The 27,859-nt window shown below is 43.4% G+C and overlaps 1 protein-coding gene across 1 annotated transcript in view; it reads right to left on the bottom strand.

Moving 5' to 3' along the window:
- Window positions 1-27,142, bottom strand: part of col16a1 (collagen, type XVI, alpha 1) — a 72,685-nt gene extending 45,543 nt beyond the window's left edge. The window contains exons 1-7 of the mRNA XM_073463506.1: window positions 27,008-27,142; window positions 20,984-21,113; window positions 9,874-9,942; window positions 9,670-9,787; window positions 2,899-3,022; window positions 1,978-2,259; window positions 1,179-1,259 (exon numbers count right to left, since the gene is read on the bottom strand). Coding sequence (XP_073319607.1) covers window positions 1,179-1,259; window positions 1,978-2,259; window positions 2,899-3,022; window positions 9,670-9,787; window positions 9,874-9,942; window positions 20,984-21,059 — 750 coding nt within the window. The 5' untranslated portion in view covers window positions 21,060-21,113; window positions 27,008-27,142. The remainder of the gene's footprint in view (window positions 1-1,178; window positions 1,260-1,977; window positions 2,260-2,898; window positions 3,023-9,669; window positions 9,788-9,873; window positions 9,943-20,983; window positions 21,114-27,007) is intronic.
- Window positions 27,143-27,859: the final 717 nt, after the last annotated feature.

Here is a 27,859-nt window from a genome sequence, read left to right as displayed (position 1 = left end):
TAGGCGTCGACTGACGAAAAGTAAGGATTTGTGTGAGCCTGAAACCTTTATATATATCCACAGGAAAGCCTTCTCCTGTGATGATGTTCCACACTCATACCCCCACCTTTGCCCCATGTCAGGAGTGGGATTGGACCAATAACTTGGGATTGCAAGGGGGCCACCTGGTGGGTGCTAGCATAAGAGGTTCATGCCCCTTGCTGAGAAACATCAGCACTACTGAAGAATCCTTGTGAAAGTCAGCGAATCTGCACCAGTTCCAGGACAGTTGCAGGTGAAAATCCACACTGATCTTGTTGAAGCAATAGTTTGACCTTTTGGGAGATATGCTTATTCGCTCTCTAGGGTGTGAGTGTTGGATTAGATCTGTTAAAAATACAGCTACAGCCGGCAAACATTCAGCTCGGCGTAGCACAAAAACTGGAAACAAAACCAAACAGCGAGCCCGGCCCTATCCAGAGGTAAATAAATTAGCCAACTGTCACCTCTAAAGTTCAACAAATAACACATTATCTCAAATGTTTAACGTATATAAAAATATATTAATAGATATAATAATATCATAAATACATATGCCAGCAGAGGCTCCAAGAAGTTACTGCCTTGAGCCAAGAAATAATCCAATACATAAACAGCAAACTGTCTTTTGACCTATATTAAACTAACAAGATGTTAAGTGTTAAATAGAACTGTTTCGGTGGATTTGTTACCTTCATACATAGCCAGGCTAGTTGTTTCATCTGTTTCCAGTCTTTATGCTGAGCTACGCTAACCAGCTGCTGGCTGTAGCTTCATATATATATATATATACACCTTACAAAAAGGAGCAGTGTGTGCATCTTGTCATTCACCTCTCTGCCAGAAAGCAAATAAGAGTATCTTCCCCGCACAGTGAACTTACGGTGACATCATCCACTGGCTTGTAAAGGGAACCAAGAGAGACGGTGAAGGTCTAATTTTTCAAATCCACTCACATCATGGCCAGTAATTTAGTTATTAAAACATGTAAAATGCTACAAATTGTTACGTAGCGCCCCTTTAAATTTCAGATTTACCATTCTTTGCATTATACAGGATGTTGTAGGACATAATCACCGTAGTGCAGCTGTGAATCATCCGTGCACCACACAAATTCGTTATCATCTTTACTGTTAATCATTGTTAGCGGTTAGCCTTACCCGTGCCCCGGGTATCTCACAGCAGGCCTCCTGAATGGCGAGGGAGGGGTCGCAGTACAGCATCACCTGCTGAATGTCCATCTAAGAAAGCGATGGGAGAGAAAAAGATTGTGATTTAACATGCAGGTCTCCGTAAGTCCTCTGGGTTGTTTGTTTAATAATGTAAATAGAGTTTGAATGAGGCAGTAAACAAGGTTGAGAGCCAATTAATTTCTCATTTATACAAAGTATTAGGAAAGCGCTTTGTCAGGAGGTTTGCATGTGTGTGTGTAGTACGTGTTTGTGTGTGCGTGTGCATGTATGGACATTTCCTCCCTGCGCTAACAAAAGACCCTGCCTGCTTTCTAAGTAGGCCAGTTAATTGATCGTCAAACTAAGTGCCCGGATTACTGGATCTATTCAGCGTTAATAGTCCCGGCTCACTACAGGCCCATTCTCCCAGGTAGTGCTCTCGCTTTTTTAATCAGGACTGAATGAGATTGCCTCAAAGAAAAACAGCACCTCAGGGGCGCAGCCTATGGTCTAAAACGCACATGCATTCACACAAATATGAATATGCACTTGCACACATTGGAGAGAATAAAGGATTTCAGTAAAAAGGCTTTTATCAGAGGTTTGTCCACTAGAAATATTTCACTCTGTCTTCACACAGAGAGACACTGAAGGTCACCACACTTTCAAATAGTGAGCTTAGATGACATTTACATTGCAAAGCTTAGCCTTGATCAAAAGCTCTTCTATAGCCATTACAAAGGGCAATAACACGCTGAAATTCACTCTCATTTCTCTGTATCCATACCTGCACAGGCCCAGCATCTGCAGCCCGAATGGCCAGCAGAGTGTGGCCGTCACTGGGCAGAACTCCTCTGGGCTCCAGGGGTTTGGTCTCAATGGAGCTGCAGTCCACGTGGAGGGAGGCGGCTCCGTGTTGCACACTGAGGGCCACCTTGTGCCAGCGCAAGTCCATCAGAGCCTCCACGCCTTCGCCGGTGAAAACGCAGCTCACCGGGTCAGCCGCGGGGTCTTCCGCCCTGGCACGCAGAGATAAGGCGCCATCGGGGCCGCTGAAGTCTACAGAGAGCTGTTTTTTTTGGAGCGGAGGGTACGAAGATGAGAGAAAAGTGATATATGAATACGCACAAGTGCTAATTAAACACCAAACAATGTGTTCAACATGCCAACGCCTCGGAAAAATGTGGCTGTCTGAGTAATATCTCCACCTAACAAAGCTGTAGAACACAGACGCAGAGATGAGGTAAAGGAGAAGACATATTAATTACACACGCCAGCAGTACAGCCAATCAATCACTCCTAATGAGGCGCCTTGGCCTCCATCCATCATACACATTGAGTATTTAAATCTGGCCTCAGACTCTTAGTGATTATGGGGACTCTGAGGGACTCTAGCGCTTCATCATGGAACACACATGAATAACAATGAAGGTGAATGAAAGAGGAGAGCGGGAGATGATCGAGGGAAGAGCGTCGGATAAAGAGAGGGATGGAGAATAAGAGGGGACAAAAGGCGCGTGGAATGAAAGCGGGAGAGAGAATTGAAAAGGTGTCACGGGAGGGAAATAAATCGAAGGGGAAAGTGGATGACTATGCAAAAGAGAGATGGGAGACGGGATGAATGAGTAGACAAAAGGCGTGATGAACAAAAGGGATAGAGATTGAGAAAGAAGGAGGGATGGAGACAGGGAAGGAGTGTGAGCTGCACCTGTGGGTATCCCTGCTGGTCAGAAATCTGGAAAAGGTAGATGGTGTCTCTCAGGGCAGCTTTCTTTAATGCCAGGGTGAAGATCAGGGTGAACTCTTCAGGTAAGCCATGAGGAAACACCTGACTGGAAAACAGAAGTTTGGAAGAGGTCAGGGACACGTCACTCCTCGATACGTGGCAGCTGAGGAAACTAAGTGCGGGGAAGTTTACAGTGGAACTCCACCAACTTTGTGCAGAAATGTCATCCAGTCACTGTGAAAACAGTCTGATATCATCTTCTGCGATGGAGGACGTTTGTCAAGTCTGAGAAAATAATGTTATCTTGGCTTTGGAGACTGCAAATTATAACATCAAGCCCTTTGTTAGAAACTTGAGTATAGAGTTTTATTTTAAGTGGATGCTACAGATGACACCTCTTCACTCCACTCTTCATATTTCTTTCTTCTGGTTACAGATAGAGGGAACTGCTTTTGTTGCAGCAGCCCTTACTTTAATACCTTACTGATCGTTGTTAGTAGAGGTGAATAATGTCGGGCAAGTTAGTTGAAAACTCCAAAGCGTCCTACACACAAACGTGACAGCTTCTGTGTTTAAAGTGCGGAGATTTTGGTTTGAAATGCAGACTGCCTACAGTCTCCAAGTATTTACTAGAGCTGACCTGAATGCTTCTAAAAGCTTCGACTACGCCAACCGATGTCCAAATCAGCATTCGAATGTAAAGTTGTTTTTTGAGATTATTCATTGAAGAAGAAGGAGACTAATAAAGAGCAAGAAATGAATCCCCACTACGATTTTTGGGACTTTGGAGCAGGAATGGAAAGTAGGCTTGCCGCGGTAGCTGGTGCTACGAGTGTTTTGTATGTATGGTCGGGCATACACCGATTTCATTACTTGCCCACTGCCTTCACCGTTGTTTTGCTTTTTTAAAAAATCAGTAGCAGGAGTGTTATTTTGCTTCTAGCCTGATGAGAGCAAGGACAGCTGACCCGCAAGATGATGGCAGAGGATTGGAATAGGGAGCCTGATAATGTTAATGAGGGAGAAGGGGTTTGTCACCTCGCTGAGAAGTTGGAGGTGTGCAGCCTGTTGCCTGTTACTCTTCATCCACCATCTCCTTCTTGTTCCATTTCTCCTACAAACTGTATAAAACTGCTCCCTGACACATTTCAAAGTGACTTACTGTGAAGTTGCGGCATTCACACCCTCCAATTCTGAACAAATACCATTTATAGGCTTGCCAGACAAATTTAAGCTTACAAGTGGCTACCTAGCCCGGGAGGCACATTTCTTGTCTCAGCGTGATTTGTTTTATTTAGTAACAAACGCTGTAAGGGATTTAATTTGAAATTCATCTCCTAATCTCAGTAACGCTTGATCTCTTAGACATGTTTTCAATTGCCTTGTTTGCTCTTGCAGGGACAGACTGGTCTGGGATGTGTTAGCTTGACAGCTGGAGGTGCGGAAGAGTGTTTAGCCTCTTCCTTAAGTGTTACAACACTACTGTGGGCTATTTGTACGATATATGTATGTGCTGTACATGTGCACAGGTGCTTATTGTGTGCATTTCTACTGTTAAGTGTTTTTTCAGCATGTGCAAGCTGCAAAAACTAATTTCACTCCGGGACAATAAAGGCTAACTATCTTAACATAAATTTGGTTGCCAGCCAGACAGCTTACATCAATTCAATTAAGCCTTTGACAAATGAAAACGACTCTTGGTTTTTACAGTCTTCCTTTGATGTCTGCATGGGTGCAGTGACAAAGTAATCTTATGTGTGTTGCCTGTGTGAGCTTGTTTGTATTCTGCGCATGGTTTTTCTTCCCCCTATTCTTCCCTTCTTGCTTGTCTCCCCACATTGTGTGACTGCAGCCAGCAGTACAATGCAAAGCCCACTGTGTGTAACCCCCTGGCATTAATTTTCATAGCAGATACAGTCCGGTAAGCCTCATCCTTCAGTTTTGGTCAAGGGCATCTAAGCGCACAAATATATACACACAGACACACTCACAAATATTCAGCGCATGGCTGTGTGTAGATGTATTGAGAGATGAAGGGTTCACAAACAAGCCCAGTGAAATGCATGCTCACTGAGATGGTGAACACTTTGAAATATTCTCTCTCGCCCTTTTTTCCTTCTCCCTCTCTTTTGGACACACACACACACACACACATACACACACAGAGAGAAATGTTGATGCTGGCAGCTGGTTTCCCACTCCTAGAAGTGGGGTGACAGTGATTTATGACTGAGGGAAGATCCAAGGGAAAACAGCCAACTACAGGACGTCAAAACAAAGGGAGGATGAGTAGGAGAAAAGGTGAGGAAGGGAAAAGGTTGAACGTGGGGACTAAGAGAGAGAGAAAACTATGGTGAAGGATCAAAACACTCTGGATATACTGTGAAAATCGATTAAAGTTTGAAATCCACAAATAAAGTAAGTAGGTAGGCAATACGAAAGAGAGTGTGTGTAAAGACAGACGGGCCGACGTAGAAAGAAAGAGAGGTACCGATGTTGAAAATAGAATTGTTTTGCTGTCGATTAGTGACATGAGCTGCGGGGCACAAAACCACTCACAAACTATTGAGTTTTAAGTGGGAAGTACCTCACCTTGGCCGATAACATTTGGAGTCCTGGGACAAAAAAAAACAACACATAAAACCCACAGACACACATCTACCGACACACACACACACACACACACACACACACACACAGAGGCAATGGGGAGATAAATCACTCAGTATGGGCCAGACAGATTCAGATCTAGCCTCTCCAAACTCTGAAAGTTACTTCTGTTTCTCTCTGTTTTTTTTTAAGAAAGTCAGTGCAAGCCAGAGAGGCACAGGGGGATGAAGAGGAAGAGGAAATCTAATGTTGAAAAAACAGATCTCTGGTTTAAGATGGGAATATCACCTGGAGAGGCATATAGGCACCCTTATACCGGGCTCTGGCTACGCTGGAAATCAATTGCTTTCAGTGGAGAGGGTTTCTAACCCTGAATGTATTATACACACCTGACTGATAGGAATGTTAAACAGCTCGTAGCTGAGACTTAAAAGAAAGAAATGCTGGAGTGGTCAAATGTTGCTGCACATTGCAGCTTGTTATCCAATGGCTATTATCTATTTTAAACAGTATGTAAACAGCTTTAGGAAAAAACTGAACAGTTCAGACAACAGCACAAACCTGGACCACTATTGTTAAAAGTATACTTTGGATATGGGGATTTATGTGCTGCTGATGAAGTCCTGCTTTGGCTCAGATCACCATTGTCAGCAATGGCCCAAGCCTCAAGCAGAATTGTATTCGCTTGTCAAAAACATGACAGACAAGAGTATACCTGGGCAGTATGCAGAAACACTTTATAATAACCATCATAAGTAAAGGGTGGCATTTACAGTTAATGAAACTTTAGTGAATAGTTACTTTAAGGTTAACAAACAATGAAATGCTTTTTATTATTATTCAACAATTGTTAAAGTTTATATACATTATTTAGAACTTTATAATGGCCATCCAGATAATGTTTATAGATGAACTACACAGTATGTATTATGTATTAACCACTTACAAAGTATCATGAACATCAGTTGCAACTTCACAGTAACCATTTGCCTAATGAATTGTTTATTAAGCATTCTGTTGTTCGTTAAAGGAGCTCTTTGTAACAATTTGCAGCAATTTCCATGTATTAATCACTTTTTTATTAGTCACATGTGAGCGGATTGTAACGTGACATGAAAAATGAGTCCTTCCCCGTCTCCCTCGGTTGCCTATGCAAGCCTGTGGACAATTTGTACATTATACATTATCACCCTAAATGCTAACATCAGCATGCTAACATGTTCCTGATGAAACTGCACATAACATTTGTCATTCGATTTTCAATTATTTCAAAAGTAATAACAAGAATCATGAATTTCTGTATACAAATTTCATGTCAGTCCATTTGGTAGTTGTCAGGCACTTCATTAAAAGTCAAAAATGTCTTCCTGCTGGTAGCAGTAGAAGAACATTCAGGGGATCACAAAAGTAATCAGGATTTCATGACAAAATTTCATGACAATCTGTCAAATAGTTGTTAAGATGGTTTGGTTCAGACCAAAGCGGCTGAATAACAGCGCAACTGACCAACTGTGGTCGCCATCCCTCCAGCCATGTCAGCATTAGTCAGTCACCCTCCCACAGATGTAAGATGAAAAATCTTTGTAAAAACCTCTCCCTATTGACTCACATCCCCTGTCTGCCTTCTGTATTTACCCTCTAAAAATGAAATTGCTATTCTTCTCTCAAGCTCTCCTCTTTTTCACCTCCTACACGATCGCATCAGTGTCTCCACCTTTGCACTCTGTGTCTTTGCTTGCTTTCAGCTTTTCTGATCTTTTAATAGAAACTAAATCTACAAACCACTCTTGCTGTGTGATAACGAGTGCTTAATGTATTCAATGCTTTTCAGTTCTGCCATAAACAGTTGTTGTGATCTTGGCCTCGTGTCATAGTATCACCGAATTGCTTCCTTTCCCTACACGGTGGAGCTGCGTTAGAGAAAAACAGGCCCAAAGCAATCAAATCAAATTCTGCTGAAATTAAAATGCATGTGACCAGCTGTGACTGGTGCCCGTTTCACTGTCAGCAAACAACTGAGAGAGGCAAGAGACAAGTAGCTTCATCTGGCTGCCACTCATCTGCGTTAGCCTGGATTAACGGAATGGATTAGCCCCTGATACAAAGCAAAACGCTGCTTTCCAATCACTGTACACACGTCTCACACTTGAGTCAACCTCACTGGCGATGAATTAAAAAGCTGCCTGAGTGACAGGAGGCCTGGGCCGGGTGGACGCCTCGTATAGTACAGTTTCAGCAACAACAGTTTGTACTCCGTGACTGAAAAAGATGCTGCAATTGCAGACGCAGACCCGCCAGCATACACGTATAAGTGCTGAGCGCACTGAGAGAAGAAGCCATAGAACAAGCCTGAGGGTTTGTTCTGATGCATTCACTTATTGCCTGGATTTAAACCTTTAACCCTCTTGTTCCCTCGCCACTACATCCCTTAATCGCCCATCTGTTCTCCGCCTCCGCTCTTCTTTTTCTAAATGCCTGAAACCCTTCACTACAACCTAATTTCAGAAGGCAAAAAAAAAACAACCCAGAAATATAAAAGCGAAACAATTAACGAAAGGGAGCGTTATGACTAAAAGATAGGCAGTCGTCTCTGATTCTATCCGCCTTTTTCGGTGAGGCGGGAAGGCAACAGAGAGAGGGAAAAACAAGCAAACTTCTCCTCTGATTCTGTTTAGTCATTTTGGGAAACGCGTACAAGAAGACAAGTGCGTTCTATGTATAGAGGGAAGCAGAATGAAAGGCAGCCGCCGGGCAAGGCTGATGTGCAAACATTGATTATTCTCTGTCTGAGTTGAAAAGAAGTCACCCAGGTAGCGTTCTTCACTGACAAAACCGACAGCAGAGCTCTCGATGGCATCACAATTTCAATAAACGCTGCGCCATAACAAACTCCCAAACCAGCGGCAGAGAAGAGAGGGAGAATGGTGCACCCCTTCTCTTTTTGTATGGTTAGAGGCAAAACAAAAACATCATGGATTTTCCACTTTGGCTCCAAAGATTCTGATTTCCTGAGAAGTGACAGTTTGTTTTTTTTGTCTCCCCCCCCTCCCTTTTCATAAGGACAACTACTCTCTAAGCCTGTGACAAACAATATATGTGACACTTTTAGAACAAAATGTCTCTACCGAAAAAAGACTGTTTTGTAGACAGATTTATCGGGCCTTCAAGCAAGTGGAGCTCACAGTGCTGGACAGAGTGATAAAATACTCTAGGCTGACCCAATTGGCAAGTTCTGAAAAACTGCTTTATCGCTGGGTAGAAAGAAGCTCAGCCGCCTGAAAACCGGCTATAATTCACACAAACGGAAAAAAACAAAACAGAGGAGTGAAAAACAGCCAGCACACGAGCCTAATAAGCACTTGTCACGCAATTCCAAACACAATCTACACCCGCCGACTGTGTAATAACGACATGAATACCCGGTAAAGCATAATTAAAACATGTCAGGCTGCGAAACCGTGTTGTGCAAGGAAGCTTTGCTCTGTTGGATTTTATGGCTGCAGGTCTCTTCGCCCAGAAACAAGTTGAGAACAAGCTCAGGCTCCCAAACACTGCTATTAAATTCATATGCTTGTAACTTTAAAAAAATCTTTTTTACTGGCGGCAGCATCATGTCAACTAATTAAGGCATCACTCACATAGCTCGCGCTCAAGCAAATTAGAGAGGCATTTCATATGAAAACTACTTACAATAAGTACATGCGGTCACAACCGGAAAACCAAAAAGGCTGTCACAGCTGAGATTTACAAGCCAGTGTCCGTGGTGAGAGAAATGAAGTGGTGTATCTGGAAATGCAATCAGAGAATGACCCGTGGTGCATCGTTTGCCAAGCGTCTGCTTTTTACACAACAGCCATTGGACAGCGCTGACATGTTGAGTGAGGGTTCAGAGGCTGAGTAGCCGTAGGGCGTTCAGTCTCTCTGCCTTTCTCTTTGCTCAGACATGGCATGAAAAGCAAGAGCCTGCCAACATAGACCCAGCAGAATCCAGCGGAAAATCCAGCAGAAAATACACTTTATTTCACTTCCTGTAATGCATTCTCAACCACCTAAAGCTGTACATAAATGTCTTTGTACGAGACGTGTTTTGTCTGTAGGTGCTGGGAAAAAAGAGCAAGTGAGGGACATGTGCTGTAAACTTACTCGGTGGGGCGTAGGAGTGCGGTCTTGCCCAGGCGGAGGATGACGGGTCCTCGAGGGTTGCGGATCTTCTTGACATCTGCGCTCTTGAGCAGAGAGAATCGCCTCACCAGATTAAAACCTGACAACAAATGGCATCCATCAGCACCCACATGAATAAAACTCAGAGAGGCATATGTGTCTGTTTAGTCAAGGTTTTCTTTTCACCAGTGATATTGTGCCTGGCGGTCTGAGGAAACTTCCACTCATCCACTTGCAAGGATGGGCACTGTACATCTGTGGAAACAAAAAAGAAGACAAAAATAAAATAAAAGGTCAAAAAGTGAGTGTCTAAAGAGCAAAAAAAGTGAAATGTACTATAATTCAAGCATTCATGAGATGTCAAGAAAAGCACATCGGTCTCTGGAGAAGTCCGCACTTACTGCTGGGCGGAGTGGACGGAGTTAGCGTGAGAGAGAGCAAGCAACATCAAACATACGTGCATTTGAGAGTAACAGATATATCGATCTGGAGGACAGACAGAGGAAGTTGGCGGGGGTGAAAGAGAGTCAAAAAGAGTGTAAAACACAGAGAGCAAGATAACATGAGGGCAAAGCTGTGCAGAGAGGCACACAGCCCGGTCTGACAGGTTGTCTAGCACCAAGCTTGTCTGTCGGGGTAGCCTCTGTTTGATGGATATGTTCTCACCCTGTCAGGGGAGGTTACAGAGAAAAGTGTTGCCTGTCAGAGCGAGGGGGGAGATGTGAGAAGTGTAGAAGAAAAACGGGCTAGTACAGGTAGACATGGACCCTGTGAATCACTGTGATCCACAGTTAATTGATCTCTTTGGGGCCAAGGACCAAGGCCCCGTGCCAGACGTTCTACGGGGCATGGTTTCTCAAAAAAATGTGGTTTTTTGACAATAACTGCAGAATATCTGGAGGCAGGAGGTGCTCCGCGTTAACCGAAAATAAAACCTAATCATTTTCCTCCGAGCCGCGTTGCTGTCAGTAATATTCTAAATCATTAATGTGCGAGCAGAAGGTCAGATATTTTAATTTAACCTCATTCAGTGCCCCTCTTTTACACCTCGTGCTGAAGAGATGTCCGCGTGGACCAGATAAGAACGAATCTCTGTATCCAAAGGGTTTGACGGTTGATGGTCTAATTTAACCTCTTTCCAAAACCAAAATCAAAGAGCTCAAAGAGAAGTAGGCTGAACTCACCGACTGGACAAAAAAAAGTACGGAGATTCTGGAGAAGCCAGTGCAGAAGTGCCTTAAACCTGCGTTCCTCTCCACTGGTTTCAAAAAGAAGTCGGATTGTATGTAAGTTTATGAGAAAATTACCATATTTATTACCATAGATAACAGTTTCCTAATGAGTTTATAGTTTTAAGTCTTCTTTAACACAGCCTGATGTTCATTTTGTTATTTAAGGTTCCATTTACAGTAAAAAATTATAACAAGAAGTCTGCTACCACGGCGTGTCATTGGGTTCTCACTCAGATCCAATCAGGATATCCTCCCCAGCTCCACCCTTTCATCCGTATTTGGCCCACAACACTTGTTTATCTGCTCTAGCACAAGCTGCAAACATTTGCATTCCTGGCGAACCAGCAACCTAATGTAGTAACGTAGTGTTATTTCCAGAGGCAAGAGTCATGATTGGCTAATTGTTTTTATTATTACTCAGAAAAAAATACCTTTTTTACGACTGGAACACACATATTGAGATCCAATGTACTAATATATCATTGTGTAGAGTAACAATAGCAGCTCTGATTGCTGAGTCCTCGCTCCTCATCAGCCTTTTCTCATTTAAAAAGTATTTAAAAATGTTTTTTTTAATCTAATTCAGGAACAATGCTCCTTTTCTTCTAACCACATGGATCATCAGCTGATTGGGATGCTAACGGGAATCAGGGATTCATCTTGTGTTAAAACAAATTACCCAGAAACATTAAAAAGTCAGCTGAAAAAAGGGTTTAGGTAGTTTAAGTGTTAGAATTTCCTGATGCTAGGTAGCTACAGGTGGTCAAATCTGTTCAATTCGGTTCATTTAAGCCGACATAATCTTTGATCATCGGCTAGAAATGAGAAGCGTACGCACTCAAAATCCTGTTAGTTAAGAAATAACTGCAAATTTGTGAGGGGGCAAATCTGCCAGACTTATGACCTGTAACATCATTACTCTAAATTGCATATGTACTGTGCAAGGACAGAAAGATTGACAGGGATGGCAACCGTGACTAAGAAGGATGAGGCTCAGCTGACAATCAATTGTGTATGCAGGGAGAAAACCGAGGTGCTGATTCAGACGTGGGATTGATTTGAAGGTCGCTATTGACTGTTGCTGTTGAAGAGGAGACAAAAAGCTGAAGGAAAAGAGTTCTTTCTTAGACATTGAATGCACTTTCAACAGAATAGAGAAATGTTTTTGTGTCTCCTAGTTTTGTGGATTCAGAGTGATAAAGTTGTCTGTTTGATGAAAGAGTGAGCGCACTGCGTGGTGCCTCGGAGCATGCAACGGCTGCACAGTCTTCCCAACCACAATTTAGCTTCATCCAGGCTGGGAGTCACATCAAAACGAGGGGGAAAGAGCATAATATAATTACTCAAATAATAACATCCAACTGACTTTAATTAAGAGTAAGAAATTTAATTTCACGCAATGCGGCTCAAGAAAGAATTAAATCACATTTAGCGCTTCATCACCTATAATCAAGTTCATCACTCGACACCCTGCAGCTTCTGTGCGCGTTGGCTTTCAAACATGGAGCCCGTTTCAAAACACAGCTGCACGTTTCAGTCTGTCTGCCTGCACAGTGTGTTGTTCTCTTGATTGTTGTCTACATGTACAAATCAAGGTGTGGAAAAGAGTTGTCAAACAGCAGTGTTGCGGGAAGCTGAGAGAAAAACTGGAGATGAAAAGTCAAAAGAAATAGCACGGATTGAATGTGGCGCCTGAACAAAGTAACAAGTATCACACATGAGTAAGAGTCTTCTGAGACCTCGGAAACTCTTTTTCTCTCTCTCACACACACACACACAATCACATATACTGTATTTATAACTTGACTGGTCCATCCTGAAACCTTTATCTGCTAACTCAGCACAAAGTACACCCTCTGCAGCCCCACAAAGACACCGCCGCCTTTTTAAAGACACATACATATTCACATACGCCGAGAGCTTATCTTCACATCTCCCAATCGCAGGTTTTTGAAGTCAGGAGATGGTGAGATCTACCTTTTCAACGGCATTTACTTTTTTTCTTGTTGTTCACCACTGCCCCATTTCCATCAGACACAATCGAGATAAAGGCTTTGTCAGGAGGAATCGTGGCTGGAGGGAAGCAGAATGAAAAGTTAGGAGATGAAGGAGGGGAGACGAGTCAGAAGGAACATAGGAGGGCAGAAACTGGGGGAAGCGACCAGACAGGGATGGGAGGTGAGAGAGGTGTTGCTTGACGAAAAGCAGCGTGCCCTTAACACCTGGACAAACGCTCTTGAGGCTATTTTTTTCCCCCTCCTTTCTGAGGTGATGCTAAGACTGGCTGACTTCAGACTTCTGTTATATTTGGTGTCATTTTAGCACACCGCACGGCTTGGCTCGACTGTGATCGGTCTGAGCTGTATTTTAGCACGCTTAAATAGCTCAACATCCTTCAGTAATTTAGCTAGAAGTTAGTATACTAAAAGCTAACAAACACACACACACACATGCAGTACTGAAGACTGGAGAGGGATGTAGGCCACGGTGTGTTACATCGCACGCTGACGTCAGCTGCTGAGATTCGAACATTAAGCAGCACGACATGGGGGAGATGAGACAACTTTGATTTCATGCAAATGATGATGTGCAAGAGTGACAAACTATTGTATAACCTCTCCTCCACTCCACTTCGTAAAGGAACTTTAAACAAAACCGAGGAGAAAACAATGCATACGATTAACTTTAAACTTTATTCACTTAAGCCGCTGACAAGGGCCGACCAGTGCCAATGGAGCAGACGCACTGCAACAAGTCTCAGACGCTCACAGATGGCCCGGACATCGGTGTGTCAGGGACCTAAGGCTAACAGAGATGACAACAACCAAATGAGAGTGTGTTAAGCCACATATCAATTGATATATATTGAGTATAAAGCCTGATGATGTAAGGGTAAGCTGGAAAAGCTGAGGCTGAGATGTCCTGCAGTGGTCCCTGTATTCAAAACCTATTGCATAATGATTGCCGGCAAGTTCAGGTTCTGTCTGACAGTAAAGAACAGGTTGTGTACTGTATGATTTGCATGAGTAAATCACTTTGGTAAACAACTTTCAAACACTTATTACAACCCAGAAAGCTGTGAATCATGCTAAATGCTGCCATCAGACTTTTTACTCGCACTTGTGGGTGAAACTACCCATTTCCACATAGATCAGAGAGGACGGATGATATTTTAGTGGACTGTTGCATACTCAGGCACTTTGGCAGTAAGACGGAGGACACACTGCGGAACTTGAACCCCACTTCCTCTCAAGCTGTGATCAAAGGAAAGCATTTGCTTGTTGACAAGCTAATTAGCACATAGTACGAGTGCCACTCCAGGATCCCGCTAGTAGCTGCATGTAGCCTTAAAGAGATTGGATGGTCTTGGCTGGGTTCACTTCCTCTTTGATGGGTTGCATTTGAGTCTTGCCAAAGCAGGTAATGATACCATACTGGCACTCATGCAGCACGCCGCTGTGAGTGTTCCCCCAAGTTTCCACCTTGCCAAAGATAAAAAATCAGTACATTTTTAGGTCTTTAGAGAAGTGAGGCACTACTTTTTGATGTATACAGACAGTTATTACACTTAAATTGGAGGGTGTACGAGTAAAAAGTGTTCGGGCCCAGGACAAACCTGGGTGATCTGATTATGAAATGCAGTGAACAGAACAGAAAGTTAGAGAACTGGAATGTAATAATGACTTGACAAAGCTCTACCACACAGGAAGTTATATTATGAAAAACTAGCTGACTCTAGCTGACCCTCTGCAATATCCTAGCTAAAATAAGTAATGTGTGACCTTTCTTGCATCGTGACTGTTATTTAACAGCCCTCGGAGTGTTAAGGACTCACTGGCCTTATCTACCAGCGCCTCGTTTTGGCCGGGGTCTACTGAAACCAACTGAGTTTTAATTCTGTTTTCGTAGCAGCAAACACTTGGCAGCATGCTTTCATTAGGGAGGAGAGGTCAGAAGTGTGCTCACAGTGTCAGAGTGTGTGGTGTGTGGATAGCAATAAGAGGGTATGGTGGTTATTGAATGTGCTTTACAATGTGGCATTCCAAGATAATTGGACTGTGCTGCTGATCAGCAGAAAAGTCAGACTCAGAGGCGGAGTCCTCCATCTCCCAGAGCTATTAAACTCATGCAACATATAGGGAGGAGAGGGGCATGCTGGGTGATGTCATTGATGATTCATGAAGCACTGAGATAATTACAGTAGTAAACTGTAGATGGACATATGTTTGCGATGTTGGCTAGCCACACGCTAACGTTGGCGCGCCATGGTTTGTTTTTAAAACACTATGTATAAAAACAAACAGTAAACTATATACAACATATGCAAAGCAAACTGTGAAAAATTAAGTATTTTAACTTAGTTACGGATAGAAAAGCACAGAGATAACTATATTGTGGATAGACAACTGTTAGCAAATTTAGCTAGCCACATGCTAATGTTAGGTCGCCATGGCTCGTTTTTACATGCTTGGAAGAGCTGCCAAAACGGAAAGTGAAAGTGAGCAGTAAAGCTCCAAACTCATTGCTAGATAAGGGATTTAAATCACAAATCAGAGAGAAGGGCGAACGGTTCTATTAATATGTCTATATGCAGAGCTTTTTAGGAAGCCAGCTAGGCTAGCTGACAGGCTAACCTCGCCAGTTGGAAACACCTACAAAATGATCAAAAATGCGAAAAACATTACATATGAAAATGAACAGTTAACTATTAATATATACACAGCAAACTAAGTTAAGCACAGAGATAACTACAGAGGTGTAAATGTTGGCACCTGAAGCAAAAGAACGTGCAGTCTGTAAAGCAGACATACGTCACACTACACAGTGCAAGTGGGGACTCAATGCAGCCGATGTGCGGCGCATATGGGGGGGGGGATGATGAACTGAGAGAGAGATAAAGAGAAAAGGAGGGGACCGAGACAGAGGCAGAGTGTGCGTCTCACTTGCCCTCTCGGCCAAATGAGGCAGACAAGAGAGAACATTCCTGGTGGTTTTCCAGAGATAAAATTGCAGCACAGAGGAGTGGAAAGACTTAAAACGCTGCACTTCAGAGGGATGAGCTCACTCATTTTCCCCTTGTAGGCCTCTGGCCCACATTCAACGCTCTCCCAAGCTCTCACACACAGACCGGACTCATGACACACACATTTACAAGATTTTCACAACAGTAAACTTCCTGACCGTATACATAGTGGGAATTGAGGCTGGATTGAGGCTGGATTGGACCATCAGAGAAAAGTGGTCACTTGTCTGTAACTCTTATGCACTGCACAGTACTGAACTTGATTGAGTCAACTGTCTGCCAAGGTTGCTCATTATGCTTTTTGCAAGCAGGATTCTGATGAAGTTCCAAATGCACATTTTTTCCTTTTGTTGAGCAGAGTCAACACAGGACAGGTTCATTCATGAGGCAGCAACACTAAAGCAGTTACAAGTTTAAGTGTTTTGCTCAAGCTCATTTGCCAGTAATGTTCAGGACACAGCCTGCTGTAGCCTATACACCAGCCTAGTCACACCCTGAAGGTTACTTATCAGCCCTAAACATTGCCCATCAGCAGTGGAAATAGGGTAATTAAGGCTTCTTAAGTTTTATGGCGAAGGGTCTCTCTCAGATTCCCTCAAATAAAATGGCAAACTCACAGTCTTGACAAAACTAATGGTTAATGACATTGCTTTAAAGACACCATGAAATGAACACTTACAGGAGACATTTTTATGTCGATGTCCAATCAGTGTTGATGGAAAATGTTGTAAAAGCTGAGTCACTACATATACCAGGATGCACGGCACACGACTGTGCATCTTCATCCATAACATCCTCTGCACTTGGGATGCCATTTTTGCTGCAAGAAATGAAGCTAGTTTACAGGCAAGAGAAAGTTTTGTTTGGCAGCACACTCCCTGGCTCAAGAAGCTAATTCCAAACTGAAATAGCCTGTACTTCTTCTCTAACACCACTTGCTTAGCTGGTGAAGGAAGAAAGCTGCAGAAAACTCAGCTTTCTCAACCAATGTATTGCTGCAATTGACAACAATCAGCACTAAAATGTGGCAAATTCTCCAACTTCCATTCCATCTTTCCATCTGCAATGGTTAACAATGGTTAAAATGATTACTCTTCATGTAATGTTATAGGGGTCATCAATGGTGATAACATAACTATCAAGTGACTCTGCAGTTCCCGTCAGCTCTATGTAAGGTTTAAACACCTTTTGGCTCATTGTTTTGGTTTTCTGACCTGCAACTTCAATGTTTTGGTTCAGTTTCACTGCTCTAATCAACGTTGTTTCCAGCAGCAGGGTGCTGCCTTAAGTTATAAAGCTCTGATAAACCCACTGCTCACTACAGCCCAGCATCAAACTGCAGACAGAGGAAGAAAGTGGAGCATTTAGCAGAAGAAGAGATTTTTCACAGGATGAATTGTCGGAGACCAAAACAGGACTAAAAGGAGGCTTAATATTGGACTTGCCTTTGTGGGGTGGCCAGACACATGATTTTTAAATGAATACCAATGTTGTTGCACCATGTGTGTTGGATTAGTAAATAAGTAATCTCTATAAATGTGCATATGACAAGATTTTGGTATCTGAAGCGCTTTGGTTGCATGCAGGTAAACAGTCTGTGTAGAGAGCAAAAGGTCGAAAGGCCAAATGGATTGGCCGAAATTCAATTTCAGCTTTTTTTAAGCTTTTAATTAGCTTTTTTAAATTGCTCTGCATTCATATGCAGATATATACTTATGTAAAGAGATGAACCGAAATTAGAGCTAAGCAATATATATGATTTATATAGTTATCTTGATATGAGACTAAATATCGTCCTCGTCGACTTTGGACTGTGATACTTTGGACTGTCATATGGCATAAGTGTTATCTTTCCTTGGTTTTAAAAGCTGCATTACAGTAAAATGTAATTTTTCTACACTTACCAGACTGTTCTACCTGTTCTAATACTAGGCCATACTGCCAAGCCCGAGCCGAAATGTTGTTTCACTTATCTAAATTTGCCTGTTGGTCTGTTAACAATGACTGGCACTTGGTAGAGGAAGTCTTGGCCCGGATCTGTTATCCGGATATCCACTGTCTACCCCTGAAACATTGGCTCCAGAGGACAAATCGTCATCAGTGAATAGCCAGTGGGTTCCAAAGTTGGTACGTAGGCAGATGTTTGTTAACATGGTCATCAGTCTTACAAGTATGAGTCACCATTGTGTTGGCAGCTAGTTCTGGCGACCAAATCTGGCCAGAAAAATAACCCAGTGGAAAACTGTAATTTTACAATTCTTTCTATGAAACAAGCAACTCTGTTGACTGATATTGTATTGGTGTACACCTATGTATGTCCTACCTTGTGATGTTCCATCCCAACATCCTGTTTGCAGTCATATGCCATCGCATTAAGAAAGTAAAGAAGCCCTTTAGTGTTGTTTTAGGATCACTTTTCATTCCACTTCCATAGAAAGTCAAACTTACTTACTTGTTATGAGAGTAAGTGAGGGGCTAAAGAACGCAATCAGTATCATAATCCGAATACAAGCCACGCAAGTGTTATTCAGTAAAATTATTCATGTTCTAACCACAATAAAGAACTTACTCGTCTTCTTCTGAAACTTCTGTTTCTGTGCAAATATGTTTATTACTACGTCACTTCATTACCACCACAAAACATACAACTCAGCTCAAACCCAGACAGAAGGAAACAGAGTACAAAAAAAAATCAATACATAAATCCATTACTCCGCACAGCAAAGGGTCTGTGGTGCACAAAAAAACCCCCAAAACATATCAGCAGCATTTTACAAGTAAGAGGGGATGTTAGCAATTTATTTTAACTATGGGGACTAGTCTCTCTGGCTGATACAGTGCAGAACTGCAGTGCAATCATCCGGCTCGACTCCTCAACACCAGTTTTACTTAAACTTGCTTCCCTGCTGTAATGTCAGCAAATTACCAGCGAGTCGACATTTGGATGAGTCAGAGGAATGGTGATCGCGTGTGTGTGTGTGAGCCCATGCGAGTGTGTGTGTGGTGCTCGCTGTGACAAAGTGTTGTAGCTGCACTTGAAAAAGCACTTTCTTCCAAACACTGGGGGAAAGGACTCAGGGGAGCTGCGAGCTGACTCAGTCTCATCTGAAAAGCTCTGACTAGGGTCTCCCAAGAGGGACCCCCCCCCCTCCTCCACAAAGCTCCCTTTAGAGCTCCATGAGCTATGGAGGTTTGCTCGGCCCCCCGAGTAATATCACAGAGCCGGCCCCCGAGAACACACTGACAGTGCGATGAGGGAGTATGACAGTTCAGAGCGAAATAAATAAATAAAACAAGACAACAAAAGAGAGATTTCTCTTCACCTCTCTGCCTCTTGATTTCTTGGTTGTCTGTTTCTGTCTCTGTCGCACTCAAACACACACACACACACACACACACACACACCTGAGCGCAAATAGAAACACATGCACATTCTCTACCAACAGATAAATACAGTGGCATTTGAACAAGCTCACTATCTCATATAAGTGCGTACAGACGTTGACATAAAAGTCATGGTTCGTCTATATGAATACACAGAATCTCAAAAGAAAAAAAATGAATGATTGATGGCTCGTGACGAGGAACGCAACCACACATGGTAAACACACTATGCCTCCTTGCCACAGTCTCACCACAATGCCACCAACAGCCACCAGCATCAAACAGACAGACGCTGTAATTACAGTTCATTTTCATTCCAGCCTTTGGCCCCATCACACATACAGGGCACACACACACACACAAAGAGACACAAATGGACACAGTTTCATCAAACTCAGACGGGTTCCAAAGCTCAACGAGTTGGTCAAGCATACAACTCCACATTGAACCGAAGTCTCTTAACGGTTTTAATGGCTTTGTGACTGTGTTAGCATTTAAATGAAGGTGTTCTGTTCTGAGAAGCAATTAGTCATTTGTGGCCTTTACCATTAGGATTTTGTATCCACAGCCTTAGTGGTGTGCAGAAGTGATATTGGATGAATAAACGAGTTCAACAGAGCTCTAGAGCCGCTTTGGTTGTAAGAAAGTGAGTTTCTTTTCTTGAATCCAATTTGGAATAAATGTTCAACCTAATTTATTTTAAATCTTAGTTGATAAAGCTTTGACATAAAGTTTGACATCTTTGACCCTAGCGTCGGGGAGGTAGATAGCTAGGTACATTAGCATGAGGCTTGAGGTGTGTTCTTAAAGAGTCGCTCTTAAAGTGGACCTTTCGTAAACTCAGAGCCCTATACCATTCTGTTATTCCGACAGTCCTAGCTTAATGTGGCAATTGTGGACTGACGGGTGAATTAACTGAAATAATACAAATCAAAGAGGTAATTCTGTTTTTCTGACGTCAGCTCACTGGTCACTGTCTAATCAGCCAAGCAGACATATTTAGCAAATTTGTTTGAGTTGAGTTGTGCATTAACATTACAGATAAAACGGTAACTTTTTTGGATAAAAATGGCTTTACTGGATAAAGTTGTTGGAGTTAACTGAAAGGAGAGCTATGAGAGTGCATCAACTCATCTTTCTCTTTGCAAAAAACATTTTGTTTGTTCTGAACATGACTTTTTTTTATATCATGCATTACCACTAATGGAATTGACATTTATAAAAACTGGCATGACAGAGGAAACTCCATAGATTTATAATAGAACTAGGTACCAGGTATGAGGATAGTGCCTGTTTAGATTTTCTCGCCATGCACATATGCTATACATTACGCCAAAAACGTCTCAGGCTGCCAGGTTTACTTCCTGGAAATGTGGCCCACCAATATGTGCAGTAGTGTTTCTCCCACTGGCACACAACTCCAAGAGCCCATAGACTTAACATCATCACGATGACTTCACAGATTTTTAATCAACTATAAAATCCACATGGCTCAAAAGTTCATAATAAAATGAGTCATAATTGACTTTGTTTGCAGCACGTGGTGTCCTTCACAGATGTTTCTTTTATAATGGTGCTACATGGGGAACATGCTTTTCTGGCAAAACTGGAAACGAGGGTGAGTACGTCTAAATAACACATTTATCGGAAAACTCACCTTGCTCTGATGTCAGCTCGTCACATGATCCCAAGCTGAGGGCCAACAGAGTCAGAGAGGAGCAGAGAAGCCACATGGTTTCACTCCTCCGAAAACACCTCACCTCGCCTCACCTCGCCACAGCCACCAACTGATGGATGAACAAACAGAAAAAGGGAAAGTCAAAAAAGTCAAATCCTCCCCACATTCTGTCAGCGTGCCACCCAGTCTGCTCACTCTGCCGACAGCTGCGCATTATGCTTGACTCCTAAATAGACGTTGATGTATATTTATGAGTCAGTCGCAGTTGATGTGTTAATTATGTGGTATGATGCGGGCTTTGTTAGTGGCATATGAATTAACCAGAATGTCCCTCATTAAGAAGTGTAACTCTATAAAGTCTGATCATAGTCATTATCCTGTCCATCTGGTTGGCCTTTGACTGGGCAGCTGCTACACACACACACACACACACACACACACACACACACACACGCACGCATGTAAATATATCTGAGAAAGTACACTTAAGTGATCACACACTCATGATGACTTTATTTAGGAAACCATTCTTGGAGTCAAAAAGAAAGAACGCATACGGCTTCAAACAAATACCTAATGCACACACGTGCAAGACAGCAAAGCAAAATGCACAATGCAGATGATTTACACGCAGGCTGGTTGGTCCGGAGTCAAACAGACTGTGGGGCCAAAACACACAAACACATCTGGAGACTATTCCGATGGAGCCATAGTTGTGCTGCACCAGATGCTTCCACGTGGCCCAACAACAAGCACACACACACACACACATATACACTCACAATCATGCAGAGATTAAAATGTGTGCCACGTCTAAATAATCATTATATTCAGTTCCTCTCTCTTACTACAGCTCCTATTCATGAACGCACGCAAGAATGCACGCACATAAACACACCCTCCCACTCTGACTTGCATAAACACATCCCAGCTGACCTGGACCTGCCCTCAGCATGTGTGAGGACCCGATAACTCTGCAGTGTTTACAGGTACAGCAGGGCCCTGAAGGCAGGCAGCGAGCAGACTGTGTCTCCGTGCACACACCTGTCCTGTCTGCCAGGAGAAATGACCCCCACGCTCCCCAGAGGGGTACACAATGTGGTGCTCCTGCCCGGCCGAGGACACGGCATGAATACCATCTAGCCTGACCTGACTGGGTTGCTAACAGGCAATGTGGTGGAGGACAATGTTTCACATTATGTTCTGAAATAACCGGGACGGCTTGACATGACCCACATAGTGAATTATGCATTCAATTTTGGGGGCTTAGTCGCTTCCCTTGTTTTCTTACATTCTGAGAAGGCTGGGTCATTCTAGGAAAAGGACTTTGTAAGATACCGTATAATCACGCCAGGGTCCAATTTATCTGTGTTCACAAATCTTGACAACATGGACACTTCTCATTTGAAAGTAGCTGCGAGCTAAACATCAAGGAAAAAAGTTTCCCCCTGCAGTTGGATGGGTGGAAGGTTAATCAAAGCCTTAGACGGCTGGGTTTGAGCACTCTGAAGCTGCAGCCATTATTATAGGCTTCATGCCACATGATCACAATAATAAGAAAGTTCACACAGTACATAATACATAATGCATCACAGTCCAGAAAACACAGGCTGAGGGAAAAGTTACAGCTCATTGCTATTATTGTCTGGCCATAATCCAAAACAATTTAATAGGCTTCCTAATATGTGTTGCCATGGATGTCTCTCTTCCTCCTTCTCTTTTTGCACTCAATCTGCAGCTTCGCGGCCACCCGGCTGGCTATAGCAGATAAAGGAAGTACGGGGTTAGGCCATTGGGTTTGGCTGTTGGGCTGGCCATGAGCCCGGTAAGCAGGCCTGCGATTCACCGGGTCACTGAGTATGAAGTCAATACAGGAAGGAAAACAATGACATATTTGAACGTCTTCCAGCACAACAAGCCTGAAGACCGGAGCAGAACAAAAGTGTTGACCGACATCTATGTTTATTTGTCTCTCTTGAAGATGCTTCGGTTCTGGGTCCAGACCTATTGCCTGCTTTCTATTTCTAGTACAGCTATCAGTTCCAGTCCTTTTTATGGCTCGAATAGACAAACAAAAGCTGCACTGATACTGTGGTACACAACAATGGAGGTAATTTGTGTTCAGTGCTGAGCAATTTTTGTTGTCACGCATTTCATCATCATTGCCGCCGCTTACAGATGGAACAGCAGCCCCGGCACAGGCATGTTTAGAGGAACACACTCTGACAGAGTTAAATGAAACATGTCCTCTCTATGGCCTGACAAGAGAATTGCTTATTAGCCACCCGGACACGGATGATTAAATAACAGCGAACCAGAAGCCCACTGTTTAGTCTACTTTGCATCTGTTTAAATGGGAGTACCCAGCGTAAATGTGTCAGTCATGCCCTTCCAGCTGTCGCTCTCAACACACTGCAGCAACAAGATTGATGGACAGCTCGCTCACAGGCTATCCCGCTTCCAATCTACCCCGTTCTATCTCACACATACAAACACACACAGTCAAGAGTAGTTTCAGTGCTGGGCTGTGAAAACAATCTCCTGATCTGTCTGTGAGGTTGTGACCCTGACTGAAGCCTCCAGAGAAAGTACTTTCTCAGCAGAGAAGTGCACTAAAAGTTGACTAAGATGCAGCACTAGGACAGACCTGCATCATTAGTAAATGGACATGCAGGCATACATACACTGACGCATTCATTTACAGGACAGGTTGTGTGCCACAGAAGGAAAAGGGCAGAGATTCCAAGACACAACATTAAGTCTGCCAGACAAACACATACACAGTGACACAAGCCCTCCTTGCAACATGCACCATTGAAGTCAGAATCACAAAGCCAATTCTTGTTGTTTACAAGATGATTAAAAGTCTACTTTTTAAAGTTTGTGTTAAGTAGGGAACTCAAACTCTGCGATTGAGCAGTGATTAAGCGCTGCCTGAACAGAGACAGATGGAAAAGTATTGACAAGCCAGAGTCCATAGGTTCAATGCATGTCATGGCATCGCACCTGGCAATGGGCCAAAAATAGCGTGTCCACCCTGGTGTTGTGGTTTCATCACAGCCGATTGGAGCTTGAGCAGATCATCTGTTGCCGGGGTGAATGTCGATTACACCCATTTGCGTTAAAGACAAAGCCAGATGTTAGTGGGTGTTAGTGGGTTTTGTGTCCAGTGTGAACGGGGTAACATTTTCTGCATAGGCATTGGTCGCGAGGGTCTGTGGCGTAAATGTTGTCATCTGCCCAAGTGTCTGAGCATCTGGACGGATCCCCAATGGGAGCTAAGTGCTCACACCAGCATGCTATCATGGTCAAAATGACATGAATATAATGATGTTTAGCAGGTATAATGTAGTTTAGCATGTTAGCATGTTCAGTATGTACTAATAAGCACTTACCTCAGTACCACAGTACATTTGATACAGAGGGTAATGTTATGTTTGATTGCTGGAAGTTAAAATTCTGACCTGATGGTGTCACTGGAAGAAATGTCAGGGGATCACAACAAATGTATAATTGCAATGAATCCAGAAGCGAACATGAGTGTTGGATCCAAATTTCATAGCAAACCATCCAATAGTTGTTGAATTCCACAAATGTGAACCTTCATGATGGCGCTAGAGGCAAAGTCAGAGGATCAAGTCAGTGGGACTATGGGAACCATGAATGGTGGTGCCAAATCCTGTGCCAATCCATCTAATAGTTCCGGAGATATTGCAGATAACAAGTGAACATTTTGGCCTGCTAGTGGCACTGGAAAAGTTACGCAATCACAAAAGTTATTAGGATTTGTTCTCTGAGAGCTCTGACAGTCATAGAGTGCACAGACAGACAGAGCTGTGCTGCCAAAATGGAATAAAAAGATGGACTTCCTTTTGCCAGATTGAGTGGGAAGTATCAAACCTTTCTGTTGCATGTTTCTGACAGTCAGATACTTCCCTTCACTGCACTACTGTTATGTCATCATGAACACAACAATATGTACACATACACTCTTGGCTCCTGGAACTTGGGGTGCGCTTCAGGCCAAACCTTGTGAGTGCACTGCAGGCCTGTTGCAACGGGGAACTAGGAGTGGATAAAAGTATCTAAAGATGCCCTCAGGCTTTGATAGACACTCCAGATATCCACTGACCGAGAGTAATGGAAACTTGGAAACTGCACGACACTCATTGCAGACTGAGGCAAGTTTTTACTAGTCTTACATTCTGTGGAGTGCTTTGCTCGAACGTTTGTGAATGAGAAACAGGTCAAAACAGTTGCAGACTGTGAACAACAGGAGAGAGTGTTGAATAGATACAAACTTATCTCTGCTCAGGGCCAGCTTCACTGACATGGGAGCTTTTGGTCATTTATGATATAAAGTGAAGCCTACTCTGATGACATGAACAGGCTGGCCTCAAGCCCATGCTGTGCATGGCTGACTCATCCTTCAGCAGGGAGATGACCTGCTTCCTTTCTTTAGCTCCGGATTTCTGATGAGCTACATGTTCAGGTCACTGCTGACCTGAATATGGCAAAGAGTCAAGTGGGTGATGCACTTTGCTGCGGGCCCATAGCACAGGCTTGGAAACAGCGGGTGAAACAGATACTACTAAGCCCACAGCTAAACACTGCATGTGTTCTCTGCTACAGGTTAAGTGTTGCTTTATGTGCAGTTAAAATTCAAGGAGACCGATCTGTAACATTTACAGGGTTATCCCCCAGAGTCCGGAGAGGGAGTGGAACCTGTTACTGCAGGGGAGCGAAGCATCCCTGGAGATACTGCACCGTACAAGGGCTTCCACACTTATTAATGACCGGGGTCCTTACGTTATGTTTGCCTTAATATAACCCCGTAAGAAAAGATGTTGTGTACTGAAGAGAGAATGACACCTGTAATCAGAGAAATAAAGAGGCAGCACCTCTGCCATGAATTAAAGGTGCACTAAGAAATTTTCCTCAGAAGAGAAAGATCTTCATTGACTGATTTTTATTATGCCTTAACAAACTAAATAAACAAACTGCCTTTGTTTTCATGAATAAACTGAATAAACAAACTGACCTCAGAGGACAACACAATTTCATACTGTTTGACTTTCAAACAGTGTTCTGGGGACCTTATTTTCCTCTTAATATTAAAGTTCTGAGTTTGAGCTTTTTCCCCAAAAACTACATAGTGGCCCCTTTAAACAGATGCATCACTGAGCTGTTCCACATTTGGAGGGGGGAGTGGGGGGTGGCTCACAGAGAACTTTCAAGAACCCCTTGTGGCTTTCTCAAACATGGGATGGCTGAGTCATGAGGAAAACAGATGTGACCGTGGCACTAGAGCTTCCTTCCCCAGCTTTTTTCCTCTTATTCCCAGGTAGAGGATCAAAGTTGGTCAATTTTTCTGATCGAATCAGCGCAATCCCACGCTCAGACATTACTCCACCAGAATGACGTGTAGGAGATCCAAACACATGGCTGGTCAGGGGAGGCTTTTCCATGCCACAGGGGGTTGGATGTTGGATGCAAGCCACAGAGGTTTACAGTGACAACTCAGCCCCATAATGTGTCGTATAGAGAGGCCTGGCTTAGATGTGAGGGGAAAATAAGCATCACTTTAGCCCAGCAGCTATACCAAATAGGGTATTTGTGGTTTTTAAAGTTACTCACAAAACCCAATAAAGACATGCAGCACTGCTAACTCAGCAGATTCAGCTTTAATGCTCTCCAGTGGGAGAAAGTGTGTTTGTCATGCTCACTTAAAATCATTACACTTTTCTTTAGCATCACTATGATCACCCCATAGGGAGCTGCACTCTGTCTACTGCATGATGCCCAGTGGTGACTTTACAGTGACTTTGTGGTGTTTATTTCATCATCTGCTGTGCAAAACGCCTCTGATAACCCCATGCAGTCTGAGCCTGTTGCAAGATTAAACCCACTGCAAAAAGTTTCGCCACAAAGTTTCACTCCCACACGATCTGCATTCACTGCAACGTGTTCAACCATCGCTAACAAAGCCCATAAAAGACATACCTTCAACTACTGGTGAATCCACAAATATGCGACCACATTAGTCCGTCAGTAAATGCGTGTTTGTATCCAGGGACCGGGCTGGGGAATCTTGTGTTGCGATGCAAATGTTAATCCAGTGTGAGTCTGTCTGCTTTTTTTTTGGTCCCCCTTGACTTCTGGAGGCTTCTTCCACGGAGAGAAAGGAAAGAAGAAGAAGAAAAAAAAAAAGTTACTGCAGGATTGTTCGTGTCCAACTTTTCCCCTCCCCTCTCTCTCTCTCTCTCTGTCTCTCTCTCTCTCCTGCAGCTGCACAATTGAAATCCCCAGTTTCTCTCTCTCTCTTTCTCTCTCTGTCTGTCTCCCCTTTCCCCCTTTCTCTCTTTCTCTTTCTCTCTCTCTCCCCTTTCCCCTCTCTCTCCCCCTTCCCCTTCTTTCTCTCTCTCCCCTTTTCCCCTCTATGTCTCTCTCTCCTTTTCCCCTTTCTCTCTCTCCCCTTTCTCTCTACCTCTCTCTCTCTCTGTCTGCCTCTCTTCCTGTCTCTTCCTCCTCTCCCTCTCTATGGGAGATCCCCCCCTCCTACCTCCCCAGTGAAACGTGCAGTGACATCACCTTGTCCACACAGTGCTGGAGAAGGAGGTCCCGGGGCCATCTCTCCAATCTCTCTTCCAGGGCCTCCACACTCTCCGTTTGCCCTCTACCCCCCACCATCACCATCACCATCGCCTCCTCATCCTCCCTCCATCACTTCCCCCTCGCTGTTTGATTCATGGCTAACTGGAGGGCGAGGTGAGTTTCTCCTCCACTCCGTCTGGGTTAAAGCGCTGTATTAAGACAAGAAATGGGGATAATGGCAGCGAGGCCTGGTGCGTTATT

Source organism: Pagrus major, chromosome 3, assembly GCF_040436345.1.
Source record: "Pagrus major chromosome 3, Pma_NU_1.0".
Classification (NCBI taxonomy): Eukaryota; Metazoa; Chordata; class Actinopteri; order Spariformes; family Sparidae; genus Pagrus; species Pagrus major.
This window is presented reverse-complemented; position numbering and strand designations above follow the sequence as displayed.